We start from the raw sequence: 13,916 nt of genomic DNA on the forward strand, positions 1-13,916 counted from the left end.
ATATTTAAACAAATGATTCCTAGGAATCTCAAAATTATCATTCAGATATTCAAAAGGCATGAGGGTGTTGTCTTTAACTTATACTGTTTTTTGACTGACATCTAGAACGCCAACTGTCATTTTCTAATTTACTTTAACCCTTTAAAAAAAGTTGATCTGATGTCCTTAGGGGACAAAAATGTCTGTCAAAAAACTGCCATAAAATGATAATCTTTACTTTCGGAGTTAATTTTAGCCAACATCAGTCCTGATCAGAATCAACAATAACAATATTCATTCATTTTCAGAATGTTAACCCTTTTTTTTTTAAATGAAAAAAAAATGTAAATATTTTCTGTACACTAAAAAGTAGGGGGATTTAAAATAAAAAGGCATATGTCAATGATTAGCATACTGCCTCAGTGAGGCAGTATTTAGGCACATTGGTGCTTGCAGGTATAACGTTCACCATCTTAGCTTAGCAACTTATGCAACAATTGCTTACTGCGTTCACCACGTTCCACTGTGTATCGATAACGCAACTGTCAATATCAGCTCTACACACATCTAAGTCCAGGAAATTAGACACACAAAGTTCTCAGTTAGCATTAGATCTTTATTTCTCATGTCACTTTGAAAGCTTGCAAGGAGCTTACATTTAACTTGGGAATCCTCAAATGACACAAGCAAAGATTATATACAGTACTATAAACTGTCAGCTATGATAAAGGAGACCAAATGTACATATTTTGTAGTTATTTCCGTAGCATATGTTTTTCTTTAAGGTATAGATATTTATTTTGCCGGAGGCAGGTGCCCATATCCATAAACATTCCATATTTCCATACTTAACTCTCTGCAGTTATAAAAATATCAGATATTTCTTAATTTCTTTCAATCCCTGTGTTGACAAGTGCGTCTTGATGCAACTCCTCAACATTATTGCTGCATTAGCACAGTAGTAAATTGTGGAACTCTTAAGTAAACATATAGGAAAACATGGCTATTAGCAACTTTTTTCATTTTGTTTTTTCTTCCTCTTCCAGGTTTCTTTAAATACTCGACACACTTTCAAAGTGCAAAAAACTGATCTGAAAATTAAAAAAAACTAAAAAGGTGCAAATCATACTACAAACATCTGGTGAGAGCATAAAAGAGAACATGGCACTTCTAGCACGGTGTGGAAGTGAGAACAGAAATGTCTGGAGTGAGGAAATAAAGATGGCGTTGATGTCTGCAGCTTGGCTTGTCCCGATCTACGGTGTAGTTTGGCCTTGAGCAATTGTCATAATGCTATGCCTATGATGGTCCTTGCTAGTTACTCCTCGCCTCCACTTCTTAAGTAATGCTAAGGATAAATTACAAGCCAAGGAAAAATAATACTTCACACGATATCAGCATTCAACCGCCTATAGTGGTTCCCCCTTGTAATTGTTCTCGGCTCCACTCAATATTGTTATTCTCATTTAAGAGCCACTGCTGACACAGATCTACCTCAATTCTTGTCCTAAACAATGAATAAAAATTGTCTAAACATAAGTACAGGTAGGTTTCCCCTGACTACAGAAACAAAAGAAAAGCTTCTGCCTTTGAACAAAGTAAGCTTAGTATCATAGTTAGTTGGATGATTCAGCAGGTGATTGAAATGAAAACTCAGTCACTTAGAAAGAAAACACTGATGAATACTGAACTGAGTTCCACTCACAGACGAGTAAAATGAACTAAATCTCTGATGAAATGTCAGAACGTAGATGTGTGTATCTCAAAAAGGCAAGGCATTTTCTGTTCCGTTTGAGTAACTTGAAATCTTGAAGTATCTTCTTTTAAACATTATCTACAAAATGCGCATTACCATTTTGTACACAGTGATTCATTTCCCGCAATGACAACTTGTAATCATGTACAGCATGGCGACGCCCCCCCCCCCTCCTCCCACTGCCTCGGAGGACAAAGTCCACTTAAAGCACTTTACCTGAGGTTTCATTAAGAATGCTGCAATTTGCCTTTAACAGGGAGTCTTACAGACACAAAGCACACGCGCGCGCACACACACACACACACACACACACACAAACGCGCTCGCAGGTGCCCACACACATGTTGTGCATTTAAGTACGCATACACGCAGCTTGCACACTAAGATAATATCCCTGCAGGTTCATCAAGCATGCTTTCAGAGGTTCTGGGAATATGACGCCTGCATGAAGAGGGGGATTGAAGTCTTAGATTTGGGGGAGATTTTCCGGCTCCTTGGCGAGCAAATTCCATGTCGAGACTCCATGGTGTGAGGCTGGAGAAGTCTCGCATATGCAGAGCTCAGAGTCCGACTTGGCGGTTGCCGTTTTTCTGGTGGTTTTGCTCCGACTTTGAGTCTCGTCCCATCACAGCCGATTCCACGGGTTCTGCTGCCCCCTGAGCTTCTCTCTTAAGTGGCTAAAAGAAGCTCTGCACAGTTTCTGTTATCCTCAGCTTTGGAGGTCAGTCATTTTTTTTGTTTTTGTTTTTACAGGCTAGGTTACCCCCCTCCCCCCCCACAATCTCCACACAGGAGGTCAAACGTGGTCAGCTGGTACAGAATGGCTTGGCCCCTGACTTTTAATCCTCTGACCTGGCTGTGGGGTTGGGGGGCGGAGGGGGCCTGGGAGAGCAGGGCTGGGGCAGACAGCCAATTACTAGGGGGAGGAGGAGGAGGACGTCCTGCTTGTGGAGAAACTGCAGGGAAAAGAAAACACGAATGGTAGATTATTGTCAACTACTGAATGAATAAAAAAAAAAAAAAAAAAAGAATCTAGATTACATTATGGAGGATTCTACAGAAGCCCTGGGAAGCAAGGGTGAACAAAATAGTTCTGGTGATCAGTTTCTAGGCCTGATCTAAATTGTTTTCTCTCCTGGGTTTATGAGTTAAAAGGAACAGTTGACCAAAATCACAAATGCATATTTTTCCTACTACTACTACATACTATCCATCAGTCTAGAGTATTTTGGCGTGAATTGCCAGGGGTTGAAGATATCGGCAGATATCTGCCTTAAATATAATGGAACTAGATGGCACTCGGCTTGTGGTGCTCAAAGTGCCAAACAAATACAGGACATACTCAACAGCAACGTGTCTTTCCAGAAATCATGACCCGGTTACTCGAGATAATCCACAGACCTGGGTGTGAGCAGTTTCATGGGGGAACTATTTCTTTTCTACCGAACTACACCCATCAACCAGGTCACTGCACAGAAGGAAGCGTACTTATGGACGAGAGTCTTCACAGGTGAAAAAAAAAAAGTGACTTAGAAAAAATTATCCTAGGAAATGATCCTGAGTCAGATGTTACCTCTGGAGCCTGTGGACCATGTGAGCCACCAGGGAATCGGAGATGCCAGGGTAGGCCTCCTCAGCCAGCAAGATGGCCTCCCTCAGCTCATCCAGGACCATGGGGTTCCCGTTCACCTGCTCCTGTCTCGCCTTTAGCTGGGAGAGAGGAGGCAGAGATTTGGTTAGATTGATGAGAAACAGATAGGACCAGGGACCCATCTGGGTATAATTCTAATTAGCAAAAAGAAAAATGGTTCTACGAATGGCACCAATTCTGCATTTCACTATATTTAACTTAGGCCTAGTGTGAAGGAGACTAATTTGTGGCCAGCCAGTCTGTTAGTTATCCAGGTGGAGCTCCTTACCTCAGCTAATGCAGGAGAGATGACTGTGGCCAGGCTCTGTGAATAAGGCCTCTTTGGAATGTCTTTTGTCTGTAGAAAGAAAGAAAGAAAGAAAGCCGGGTTAGCTCAGTTGGTAGAGCAGACACACACACATATAGAGGTTTACTCCTCAACGCAGCGGCCGCGGGTTCAACTCCGACCTGCGGCCCCTTGCTGCATGTCATTCCCCCTCTCTCTCCCCCCTTTCATGTCTTCATCTGTCCTGTGGAAATAAAGTCCTAAAATGCCCCAAAAAAATAATCTTGAGAGAAAGAGAGAGAGAGATGAGAAGGGTGCAGTGGAAGCAAATTAAAATAGTGCAGCTTCACCTTAGGGGGAATCTTTTTAAATCAGTGTGGCGTATTTCCCTAAATAACACCACACCATCTTACTGCGGGTTCGTTCTTGTGAAAATAGTGCACATTTTCTGCAATGTTGTTCTATCATAGTGGAACGAAGATAATCTTGATCTGGTCACGCACTCATGTCTCACCTGGTCTGTTGTCCCCGACTGTCCCTCCCCATTCTGCAGCTTCTTGGGGTCCTTCTCCCGGATGGTGAAGATCCAGTCATCACTGCCAAAGTTGTTCCCGCCCGACGCCTGGCCATCCTGCTCTCTGATTGGACAGATATTAAAGAGGCTTTGAACATTTATCAGGATAAGTGATGAAGTCATGCACGTTAAGTGCTTAAAGCCCATCATAACAGATGTGGGAGGAGAGCAGCACAGAGGATGTTTCTCTCCTTCAGCGGGATGAGTTTGTGTCAAATTGACTTCTTTTTTTTTTTTTTAAATAGGAGTAAAAGAGCTGCTAGCATAATAGCATGCAGTAAAAGATAAAATAAAGACATGAGTTAAAGACATGAAATGACTGGTGTACCAGGAAAAAACAGACATCTAAAGTGAGGAGGACAGAATCAGACTTACGAGTCAGACTCATCAGAACTGGACTCTGCGGTTCTAGACTGCTCTGCCTTCCACCTCTTGTACTTGTCCACCAGCTCAGTCAGGTAGGAGGTCTTTTTCGCATGGCGGACGATCAGCTTATGCTTCAACAGCTCTTTGGCAGTTGGCCTCTGTGGAGAGGAAGAGGAGCAAGTGAGATGAGCACATGACGCAGTCAGGAGAAGCACCATCTGTACAGACAAAAAGCAAACTCTTTAAACATGAAAACACGACTTACAAAACTGGGCTCTTTGTTTAGACAGGCCTCGATAAACTCCTTGAGCGGTTTGCTGTAGTTGCCCTCCAGCGTGGGCGGGTTGTTCTTTGGGATGAGGAATAAAACCTTCATGGGGTGGAGCTCTGAGTGGGGCGGCTCGCCTTTCGCCAGCTCGATGGCTGTGATGCCCAGAGACCAGATATCAGCCTGGAGTGCACAGGGAGACATGGTGAAAACATACAAGCCAACCAACAATCGGAGCGACAAAAAGGTTTTCCATTGGCTCTCTACAGTGTTATGGTCCAGTCTGTGTCTGCTAGAGAGTGGGTGTGGCTTTAGCCTGATTGACAGGGTCAGACTGACATGTGCACATGTAAGGTGTTTGACTCAATCAAGCCCAACAAGGTGCAGGCTGACACACTGGAGGAGAACACTGATGAAGACTGGAGCTTAATCTCACATCCCTTATTTGACAGCTCCTCGCTCTTCTGTTGAAGCAGAAGTTGTTCTGGCCCTTCTTCGTGAAGGCCGTCTCAAAGCTCTTATTCCAGCTACGAGGAGAGAGGATCAAGCATCGAGGAGGAGCTAGGAGCGAGGATACACGAGAGCAGCCTTCCTGGAAGCCGTGCAGCTCAAACCCATTGCTATCTGCACTCATACGCTGACGAATTGACGTTGACGCTTCAGAGGAAAGGACGTCTCATCCCTCTGACTAAGACGCGAGGAAGGGAGGCAAATGGAGGAGCCGCGGGATGCAAGTTACGGGACGTGAGAAGGACGCAAAGAAGACTGAAGCTGGCTTTTGTTCCCCACACACAACAAAACAATTATTGGTAAATGCACCTTTTTAAAACTGAACTACACACAGAGCGGGTTGGCGGACTCAGCTGAGAGACAGTGGAGCGAGGAGGCCGTTTTGGAGCACCGACGAGAAGTATCTGGGTGAGTCACAAACACAGCAAAGCCCCTCTCAGCTTAGGTCTCATTCTCAAGTTAAACGCAGCATGCCGAGACAGTTGATTGATATTATCTGCTAGGCTAGCGCTAACATGCTGACAGATTCTGTGTTTTTAGCTAATCTAGACTCTATATATATATATATATATATATATATATATATATATATATATATATATATATATATATATATATATATATATATATATATATATATATATATATATTTGGTTAAAACAGATCGGCGATGCCATTTTGTCCTCATTGTTCCCTGTTAACTTTTATGTGCGCCTTACTCAGTTAAAAAAAAAGAAAAGCAGCCTTTTAAAAGCTACATTGCTTGTTAGCTTTGGCATGCCGTTTTGTTTTAATAAATATGGAATACACAGGAGTGTACAGGGTAAAAATCGTCTTTGACCTTACCTTTGAGTCATAAGCCGACTGTTTGATGACCTCGGGGGCCATCCAGAAGGGTGTGCCAACAAAGGTGTTGCGTTTGATCTGAGTGTCGGTGAGCTGTCCCGCCACGCCAAAATCTGCCAGCTTCACCTCTCCTTGCTCGGACAGCAGCACGTTGGCAGCTGTGGGGGGGGGGGGGGGGGGGGGAGACAGAGGGAAAGGTTGGTGCGATACAGCTCCGAGAGAGATGCCGCATCTTCAGACACTTCTGTCAATGCCATTTATCTGCATCGCCAATTTATCTAATAAAGAGGGAACTGTCAGAAGCCTTTTAGCGTAACCTGCTGCAGCGTTCAACTCAACTCCCTGATGAAATACAAACTATATAATAAATGAAACCATAAGTGGATGTCAATACCATTAACGTGCTATGTGATATCTGTGTGTGTGTGCTCAATGATGCCATTTAGTCAGCTGAAACTGGCGTCCTCTAATAGCAGCGCTCTCAGTCAGCTACCTTTGATATCCCTGTGGATCTTCTTCTCAGAGTGCAGGTACTCCAGGCCCTTGAGGATCTCTCTTAGGATCGTGGCGATCTGAGTCTCATCCAGAGCTCCGGGCTCCATCTTTTTAGAAGAGAAACAAACAAAAGTCATGAGCTGTGGGTGTCAGCTGAGCCTTAGGGTGGATGATTCATAATTATACAGGGCTGACAGTAGAGCAAAACAAATGACTAACTTATCTAACGCCAAACACACAACTTTGATTCAGATTTTAAAAGAAGCAGTTCGCCTAAAATTACATTAAATATTCCAATGGAAAGAGCCAAACCAACAATAAATGTATCTACTAACAAGTATTGTGCTGATATCCCCAAAACTAAAGAAATCGCACAATAATCCAGGAAGAGGAAAAGCATATTCAGCATTTTGCACAATGTTTTATAGTGGAGGCGCCGCATTTCGTGCCTCACCGCTAACGTCACAGGAAATGATTATTTTCATATTATGTTAACGAAATGTAATATAAGGCTTATTAAGCTTCAGGGAAAACAAGCAGGTGTGCTACATCGCACAGCAAAGGCCAAGTATTTAATGAATGAGGAAATTATTCTAACATAATCAAGAAACTACATTGATAAAAGGACAAGATACAAGATGAGATGCTTCAGGATGTCTGATTCAGCTCAGCAGGTGACTGGCTGATCAATCCCACTGTCTGTTCACTTTGCAGAGCAGCACTTTGTAATGCCAGGGAAAAAAGTAAGGCTGTCAAGAGTTTCGGATACATCAATGTGCATCTCCAGCAATCACAAACGTCAGTGCAACAGAAACACAAAGCAGGAATCACTTACCAAATCTAATGCTGAGCCTCCACCTAAATACTCCATAATGATCCATAGCTTTGTGTCCTGGAACAGTGGAGACAGAGAAAGAGAAGAGAGTGAGCTGCCTGTGATGAGCAAAAGGGGTCATTAGGCACAATAGTACATTTGTGGAGGCGTATTCATAGCTCGTTTATGAAGGTGGTTACTGGCTTATTGCGAAGTGTCAAGAGCCAGGTGCATTCCGAAACAAGTCAGGATGACACATAAGGGCTTGGTGGGTGTCTGAAGTCGTCTGAGACTAATCCTTTTTTAATTTAGGATTATTCAGGGGAAAAGTGGGTAGAGGAAGAGAAATCCTTTTGTGTTTCATCTCATATGCTCACTTGGAGGTTTGACTTGGAGGTGAAAACTGAACTAAGAAAGTCAACTTAAATTTCTGCCTTCCCTGCTCTACCTGTAAAGCACTTTGGGTCAACTGCTGTTCATTTAAATGTGCTATATAAATAAAATGACTTCACTACATTTGATGCATATCATACAGACTATAACCTTTTCCTGTGACAGCATTTGTGTAACAAGCGTCACCTTCAGGTATGAGCCGTAATACTTGGTGACAAAGGGGCTGTCGCACTGGCTCAGCACTGTGATCTCCTGCTGAATGTCTTCGATCTCGTCCTCCGCTTCCTCCAGGTCTATGGTCTTGATGGCTACTACTTTCTGGGTGCGATTGTCGATGCCTTTGAACACCTCGCCAAACGAACCCTTGCCAATGCGCTCCAGCTTGGTGAACAACTCCTCCGGGTCAGCTTTGGTATTCTGGCAGTGATGGGAGGGGGAACAAAGCAGGGGAGGAAAGGGGAAGGTGGATTGAAGAAAAAAAAAAAGGGAAAGAAAAAGGAATGTTTGAAAAGGAACTGAATGTTGGGGAGTAAATAGGAAACACCAGCAGGGTGCCATTCTTACAGGATACATTAATTCACTCATTGCAACACCTTGTTTGTGTACACAGAAAGACACAGGAGAATGAAAGGGAAAGAGTGTAACAATTGGATAACAGGCAGGTTAAAAATAATTTTAAATAAAACAAAATATGCTCCTAAAATAACATTTGTCCTTTAAATACCCTAGTGCACCTTTGGTTTATTTTATTATCTGCCGATTCCATTCTCAATAATCGATGAGCCTATAAAATGAAGTTTCTCAAGACTCCACCGGCATGTCTTCAAATGTCTTGTTTTGTCCGACCAACAGTCCCGAACCCAAAGAGATTCCATATTTAATAATATAAAACAGATACAAGCAGATAACATTTTTTTGGCAAGATTGAATATGAAAATAATTCTAGCATTCGGAAAGTTTTGACACATTTAAGACCAAATATGAGCGTTTTTTTTTTTTTTTGTATACCAGCTAGGGCTGGGTAACGTGAACAATTTTGATACCGTATTAATACCCTTAACATGATACCGATAGCAATAGAGTACTTCATTTTAAATAATCCTTTTGCATTTTATGCATTTATTTTTATCGGACGCCACAGGCGTGTGGTATAGCCATACTTTCAAATGTTTTGGTGGCATCTTGGTGGCTGAACTGCCAACTCCATGAGATTCACCGCACTCAACTTCACCACACCAGGCTGTATGGTAGAGGTGTGAATCTTCACTGATCACCCAATTTGATTACGATTATCATGTCAGCGATTCGATGATCTCGATGCATCAAATACATTTTTCTATTAAAGCCATATAGGATATTTAATTCATAGCTTTTCAAGCGTCAAAGACAAAACAGTCGGCAGTGCTTGAATACTAAATCAATTGGATACATAAAACTACAGCACTGAGCACATGGCACTTCCTGAATGTGCAAAACATACCAGAATATGTAAACAGAAAGGTTGTTAGGCATACATTAAATTGTAAACAGAAATAATCGATTACGGCCAGCCTGATTATCGATGCAGCATCGTCCATGGCCACGATTCGATGCATCGATTATTTGATTAATTTCAACACCTCTACTGTATGGGCTGTAGCTGCTGCAGTAGTGGGCCAATCACATGTCGCATTAAATCAAAGAACGCTTGTGGTGATTGGCTGCAGCACACTGTAGCATGTTATCTGAATGTTGACTGAAAAAAAGCCTACTTGAACATCGCAGGAAGTGAACTAAAATGACTTAACTCTCCAGAGGCTGTTCTGTGGGAAACACAAGAGCAGGCGCTGACGAAAACAACTTCCTTTTATGACCTCTTTTGAGCAGAGAAAGGGTCAATATGCCTGTTTTGAGATCGCTAAAAATGAAACAGCTGCCTACAAGAAGGATGTCACCAATGAAGACCCTTTTGGTGCCATGAAAGATGTATTCAAGAAATTAAACAGTGATTCCCCTAATGGAAAGTGTGGTACAGAAACAAAGTGATGAGTCATATTTTATTAAAACAAAATGTGCTTTGTTTGGGAACAAGAGTTTAACTGAAATAAGAGCTTCAAGTCAAACACTGACTTTTTCTGCCAGATTTACAATTTACACTGGTAGATTAACTTGTCTTAAAACTTAAATATTGCAAGACAATTCAACTGACAAGCTAAAACTTTGAATGCACTTGCCTTCATGTCCTGCAGTTTAATTTAAGAGCACCTTCACCTGACTTGCAGCCAACACTTCTTTACAACTTAGAACCAGTTATTATGTTGTCTTAATTGGTTCCGAAATCCCAGCCTCTGATGTATCCTCACCCAAGTTTACATTTACTTCCAAAGCAGAGAAATCTGCTAACACGCCTGCACAGCACCATAATCGGGTGCATGAGGCAGTTTACATTAGGAACAGTTATCTCCTCTAGTTATCTACCCAACACAATTATCCCCTATAGGCAAAATCCTAAAGATAGCAGCAGAGGAAAGAACAAGGCTCATGTGTGCATAATAGTTTCTTTGTACAGGGGAGCCAAGGATATCCACGCTTTCAAGTCATGGTTGAAATATCGGAATTTTGAGTTTAATGCGTATCATTTTGTTCCAAAGCAGTTAACATGACAATAACTATGACGACATAGCAAAAATGTAAATTTCTGCTAAGTTGTCTGGCGTCCCATACATTATAGTTTTTATCATGGACCTATGTTTCGGTTGTTTTATATGTTACGTATTTCGATTCATTTTGACATCAATTACACACCTGACATTCATTTTCCTCAATCATGTTGCCAATTACTCATATTTGAAATATTTCCTGCCTCGAGTGTCAGATTTTACGAGGTGTACCTGAAATAACCAAAGTCACAGCGCTGGATAGGTGTGCAGTGCACCGTGCACAAACCCACAGCATGGAGTCAGTCAAAGAGTGTACATTTTGTTCTGGCAGTGACCTCAACTAGCTACTTATTGCGGAGCAAATTCAAAAGACATTTGGCTTACCTGCATCCCCGGCAGGTTACCCTGAACAGGAGAATGGGCCATGGTGATGCTGACTGGATTTGCGCCTCCAACAACGCAGGGCTGAGATCTCCTCGGCTTGACTTATGTTTACAGTCCTGGCTGTGGTAACGTTACTGTTAATGTTAGCAATCCTCCAAGACACCTAGTTACACAGGCCTACTGAGAACCGTCACAGGTACTTCTATGTAGTGAGAAAAATGTCCCTCCGCACAGGCTGGGATACCTTTCCTGTGTCCCAACCCCAAGTCATCCAAAAACAGCTGAGCAAGCTAACAGACGTTTGCTAATGCTAACCCTGAAGCTGCAAGCAAGAAATCCGCAATGTTACTTTGCTAACCAGCTGGCTAAGCGTTAACTAGTGCGTTGAATCAGATTCCCCATTCAGGGAAGTTAACGTTATGCCGCTGCAACAAATTTTAATTCTCAAAAACGAAGAAGTAGCAACAACTATTTATTTCAAAATTACCTAACTGTCACTTTCTGAAAACGTTTTCTCTCGCTAACGGTGTTGTCAGCTAGCTAACATGGTTAGCTCGCTAGCTAGCTAGCCAACGCAGACAGCCTGACAAACGTTCTGTCAGCGAGCGGGCTTGGAGCACGATTGTCTGCATACCGCAAATATCACCCACAGAACGTAGTCTTGAATAAACCGATTACCCAGCTTTTATCTTTGCACTAACTTGTCCGCAGCAGCTCTACAGGTCTGGCATCTGCGGCAAGGATCGCTCGCCAGTGTTTTTGTTTCCACCCTCACTTTCGTCCCGTACTCTCGGCCATCTTGTCGGTGCTGTGACGCCTGGCTGGGCGGATCCGGATCAACAACAACATCCTGACTTTTCCATATTCTCTCACCGGTGTGGATGGCAACTGGATGGACCGAGGTCCCCCAAAACTGTTTGAGTCAGTGATACTTAAATAGATTAAACCGTTTTGTTATGGCTGTGTGCCTCAGAATCCCATCTGAAAAAACTCCAGTTCTGTGATCTGGTGATTTGATCCAGATAGCCTGAGAAAGTGCTATTAAGATAATTGATAAAAACACATTTACACAGCTATAGGCTTAATAAAATGAGAGCTGAATCACTTTTCAGTTTTTTTTTAATAGGACCCCGTGAAAGCCTGTCAGGGAAATGTACCCAATTTTTGGAATCAATTCCCACTCATATTCCCACTACTGGTAATGTTAGGTCACCTGACCACCTGAGGAGGAGTTGCCTTCCTCCCTTAGTTCACTTTTCCACGTGTGTGTGTCCTAAGTTGATTTGCTTTTATATGACTTTTGATTGTCACCAATGCACACCCTTTATGTTTGATTCATTGTCAATGAGTTTTGTTATTTTGTTTTATTTCGTTGCAGAGTTAAAAACCACATATACCCGGACACAAACAGGCAGCAAAGACATTGAATTGAATCTGCCTTTTGCCAAAAACTGCTCTGCTTAAACAGCCCACTGCAGTGCTTACCGCTTCTTCGTCTTCTTCTTCCATGCTGACACCAATTGAGCTATGCGTTTCCCTTCAGGTAACGTCAGTCATACGAAAATCCATTAATCAAGTTCATTACGAATACACACACCGCAGTCCTATAATACTGATACATTCATGTGATTGTATAAAACCGTATACAACTGAATTGAGATAACACAATTGCATTGTGAGTAGACAACTAAATCAAATTCTTATAATTTTCCAACCGATGCTATTCTGCAGTGCATCAGTGCTAATTGAATCTAGCCTAATTGACGTTTCTTATGTTTCACCACAGGGTGGCGCCAGTGTATACACGTCACTGCAGCAGCATCCTTGTGTAATTTGGATGCTGATGCACCATCGCGGGCTGAGGCTAGACATAACGACGGGATGGCCAGTGCATTACTGCTGCTGGTGTTTTTGTCGTCGCCAGGAACATTTGAGACAATATAGGCTATCTACAGCTGTGTGCAGATTCGGTTCACAATGATGTCTGCGGCTGTTTTCAACCAGTTCTAACAAAGGGCCTGTATGGCGCAGGCCATAGGCTACACATGTGTTCGTCAAACAAGGCACGCTGCCTACATTAAGAAGGCATTGCAACATGATTGGTATTGCTGGATTTCATGATACAAAGATATCCTACAGAACTATTTAAATTGTAGGCTACCTATGAGAGACTATAATTGAGATACCCTATGGATGAAACGCAAAGTCGTTAAAATTCACAATTGCGTGATTCACATGGCCACTGAAATAGCCTGTTACAAGTCATTCAGAATAAAATGTATGTCTGTTTGTGTGGCTATAAGTCCACGTTCATGGAGGAATAGCCCTCACAAATGAATTTCTGGATAGAAGTATGCGCACAGCGGCTCCGTGTGTCAGTTGTGCGCCTCATCATCGCCGCGTCCAGGGTTGAACGCGTGTAATAGGAACTGCACTGCCTCCCACCTTCAAGCGTAAATTATGTAGGGCAGGACCAGAACGCTGTGCTACTTCCATTTGAGAAAACCCGGCCGGTGAATGTGAGGGGGGAAAAAGGGGAAAACGCAAAAAGCCGTCTTCAACCACCGTTTGACAGCGCATCACGACTTGACTACAGTGAAGCCAAGTAGAAGAAAAGATGGACATCACTGATCAAGGAGCTCAAATGGAGCCGCTCTTACCAACGGTAAATAGACACGCTATTGTGTTTATGTTACATTTTTCCATAAACTGTAGCTTTGAATCTTAGACAAAGCTGAATGGACTGTTGGCCACCCGCTTATGTAATTTCTCTTTAGAATAAAGCAGGCACAATTGGGATGAAACGTCACATCAATATATGATTCATATTTCTATTTCAAAATGACCTATATTTTGACTGCTTTACTGGTGTCGCCTGGATATCGTGACAAACATGAATAGCAAAATTGATATTTTCGCCATGACCACAATTCATATTTAGGCAAAAAATGATATGGATCACTACAAACGCCTGCC

The 13,916-nt window shown here is 42.4% G+C and overlaps 2 protein-coding genes across 5 annotated transcripts in view; one reads left to right on the top strand and one right to left on the bottom strand.

Annotated features, from left to right (window-relative positions):
• Window positions 1-581: 581 nt before the first annotated feature.
• stk24b (serine/threonine kinase 24b (STE20 homolog, yeast)) lies at window positions 582-11,025 on the bottom strand. The gene is made up of 11 exons (XM_078243299.1): window positions 10,941-11,025; window positions 8,104-8,334; window positions 7,546-7,602; window positions 6,709-6,817; window positions 6,216-6,373; window positions 4,857-5,042; window positions 4,601-4,749; window positions 4,166-4,289; window positions 3,655-3,723; window positions 3,309-3,445; window positions 582-2,691 (listed from the first exon to the last, which is right to left on the bottom strand). The coding sequence occupies exons 1-11, from the start codon at window positions 10,980-10,982 to the stop codon at window positions 2,652-2,654; spliced, it is 1,302 nt and encodes a 433-aa protein (XP_078099425.1). The 5' UTR covers window positions 10,983-11,025; the 3' UTR covers window positions 582-2,651.
• A 745-nt stretch (window positions 11,026-11,770) lies between these two features.
• The window catches only part of LOC144512542 (sodium-driven chloride bicarbonate exchanger-like), a 45,914-nt gene continuing 43,768 nt past the window's right edge, over window positions 11,771-13,916 (top strand). For 3 of the 4 annotated variants that reach the window (XM_078243298.1, XM_078243295.1, XM_078243296.1), the window contains exons 1-2: window positions 11,771-11,861; window positions 12,319-13,605. In XM_078243298.1, coding sequence (XP_078099424.1) covers window positions 13,558-13,605 — 48 coding nt within the window. In that variant the 5' untranslated portion in view covers window positions 11,771-11,861; window positions 12,319-13,557. The remainder of the gene's footprint in view (window positions 11,862-12,318; window positions 13,606-13,916) is intronic. The other variant, XM_078243297.1, reaches the window with a different exon arrangement.

Source organism: Sander vitreus, chromosome 24 (assembly GCF_031162955.1).
Source record: "Sander vitreus isolate 19-12246 chromosome 24, sanVit1, whole genome shotgun sequence".
NCBI classification, from domain to species: domain Eukaryota; kingdom Metazoa; phylum Chordata; class Actinopteri; order Perciformes; family Percidae; genus Sander; species Sander vitreus.

Coding starts and splice junctions, on each gene's coding strand:
- stk24b (XM_078243299.1), bottom strand. CDS start 10,982: ATGGCCCATTCTCCTGTTCAGGGTAACCTGCCGGGGATGCAG. Junction 7,603..8,103: donor ATTACGGCTCATACCTGAAG/GTGACGCTTGTT, acceptor CCACTGTTCCAG/GACACAAAGCTATGGATCAT. Junction 6,374..6,708: donor GATCCACAGGGATATCAAAG/GTAGCTGACTGA, acceptor CCCCCCCCACAG/CTGCCAACGTGCTGCTGTCC.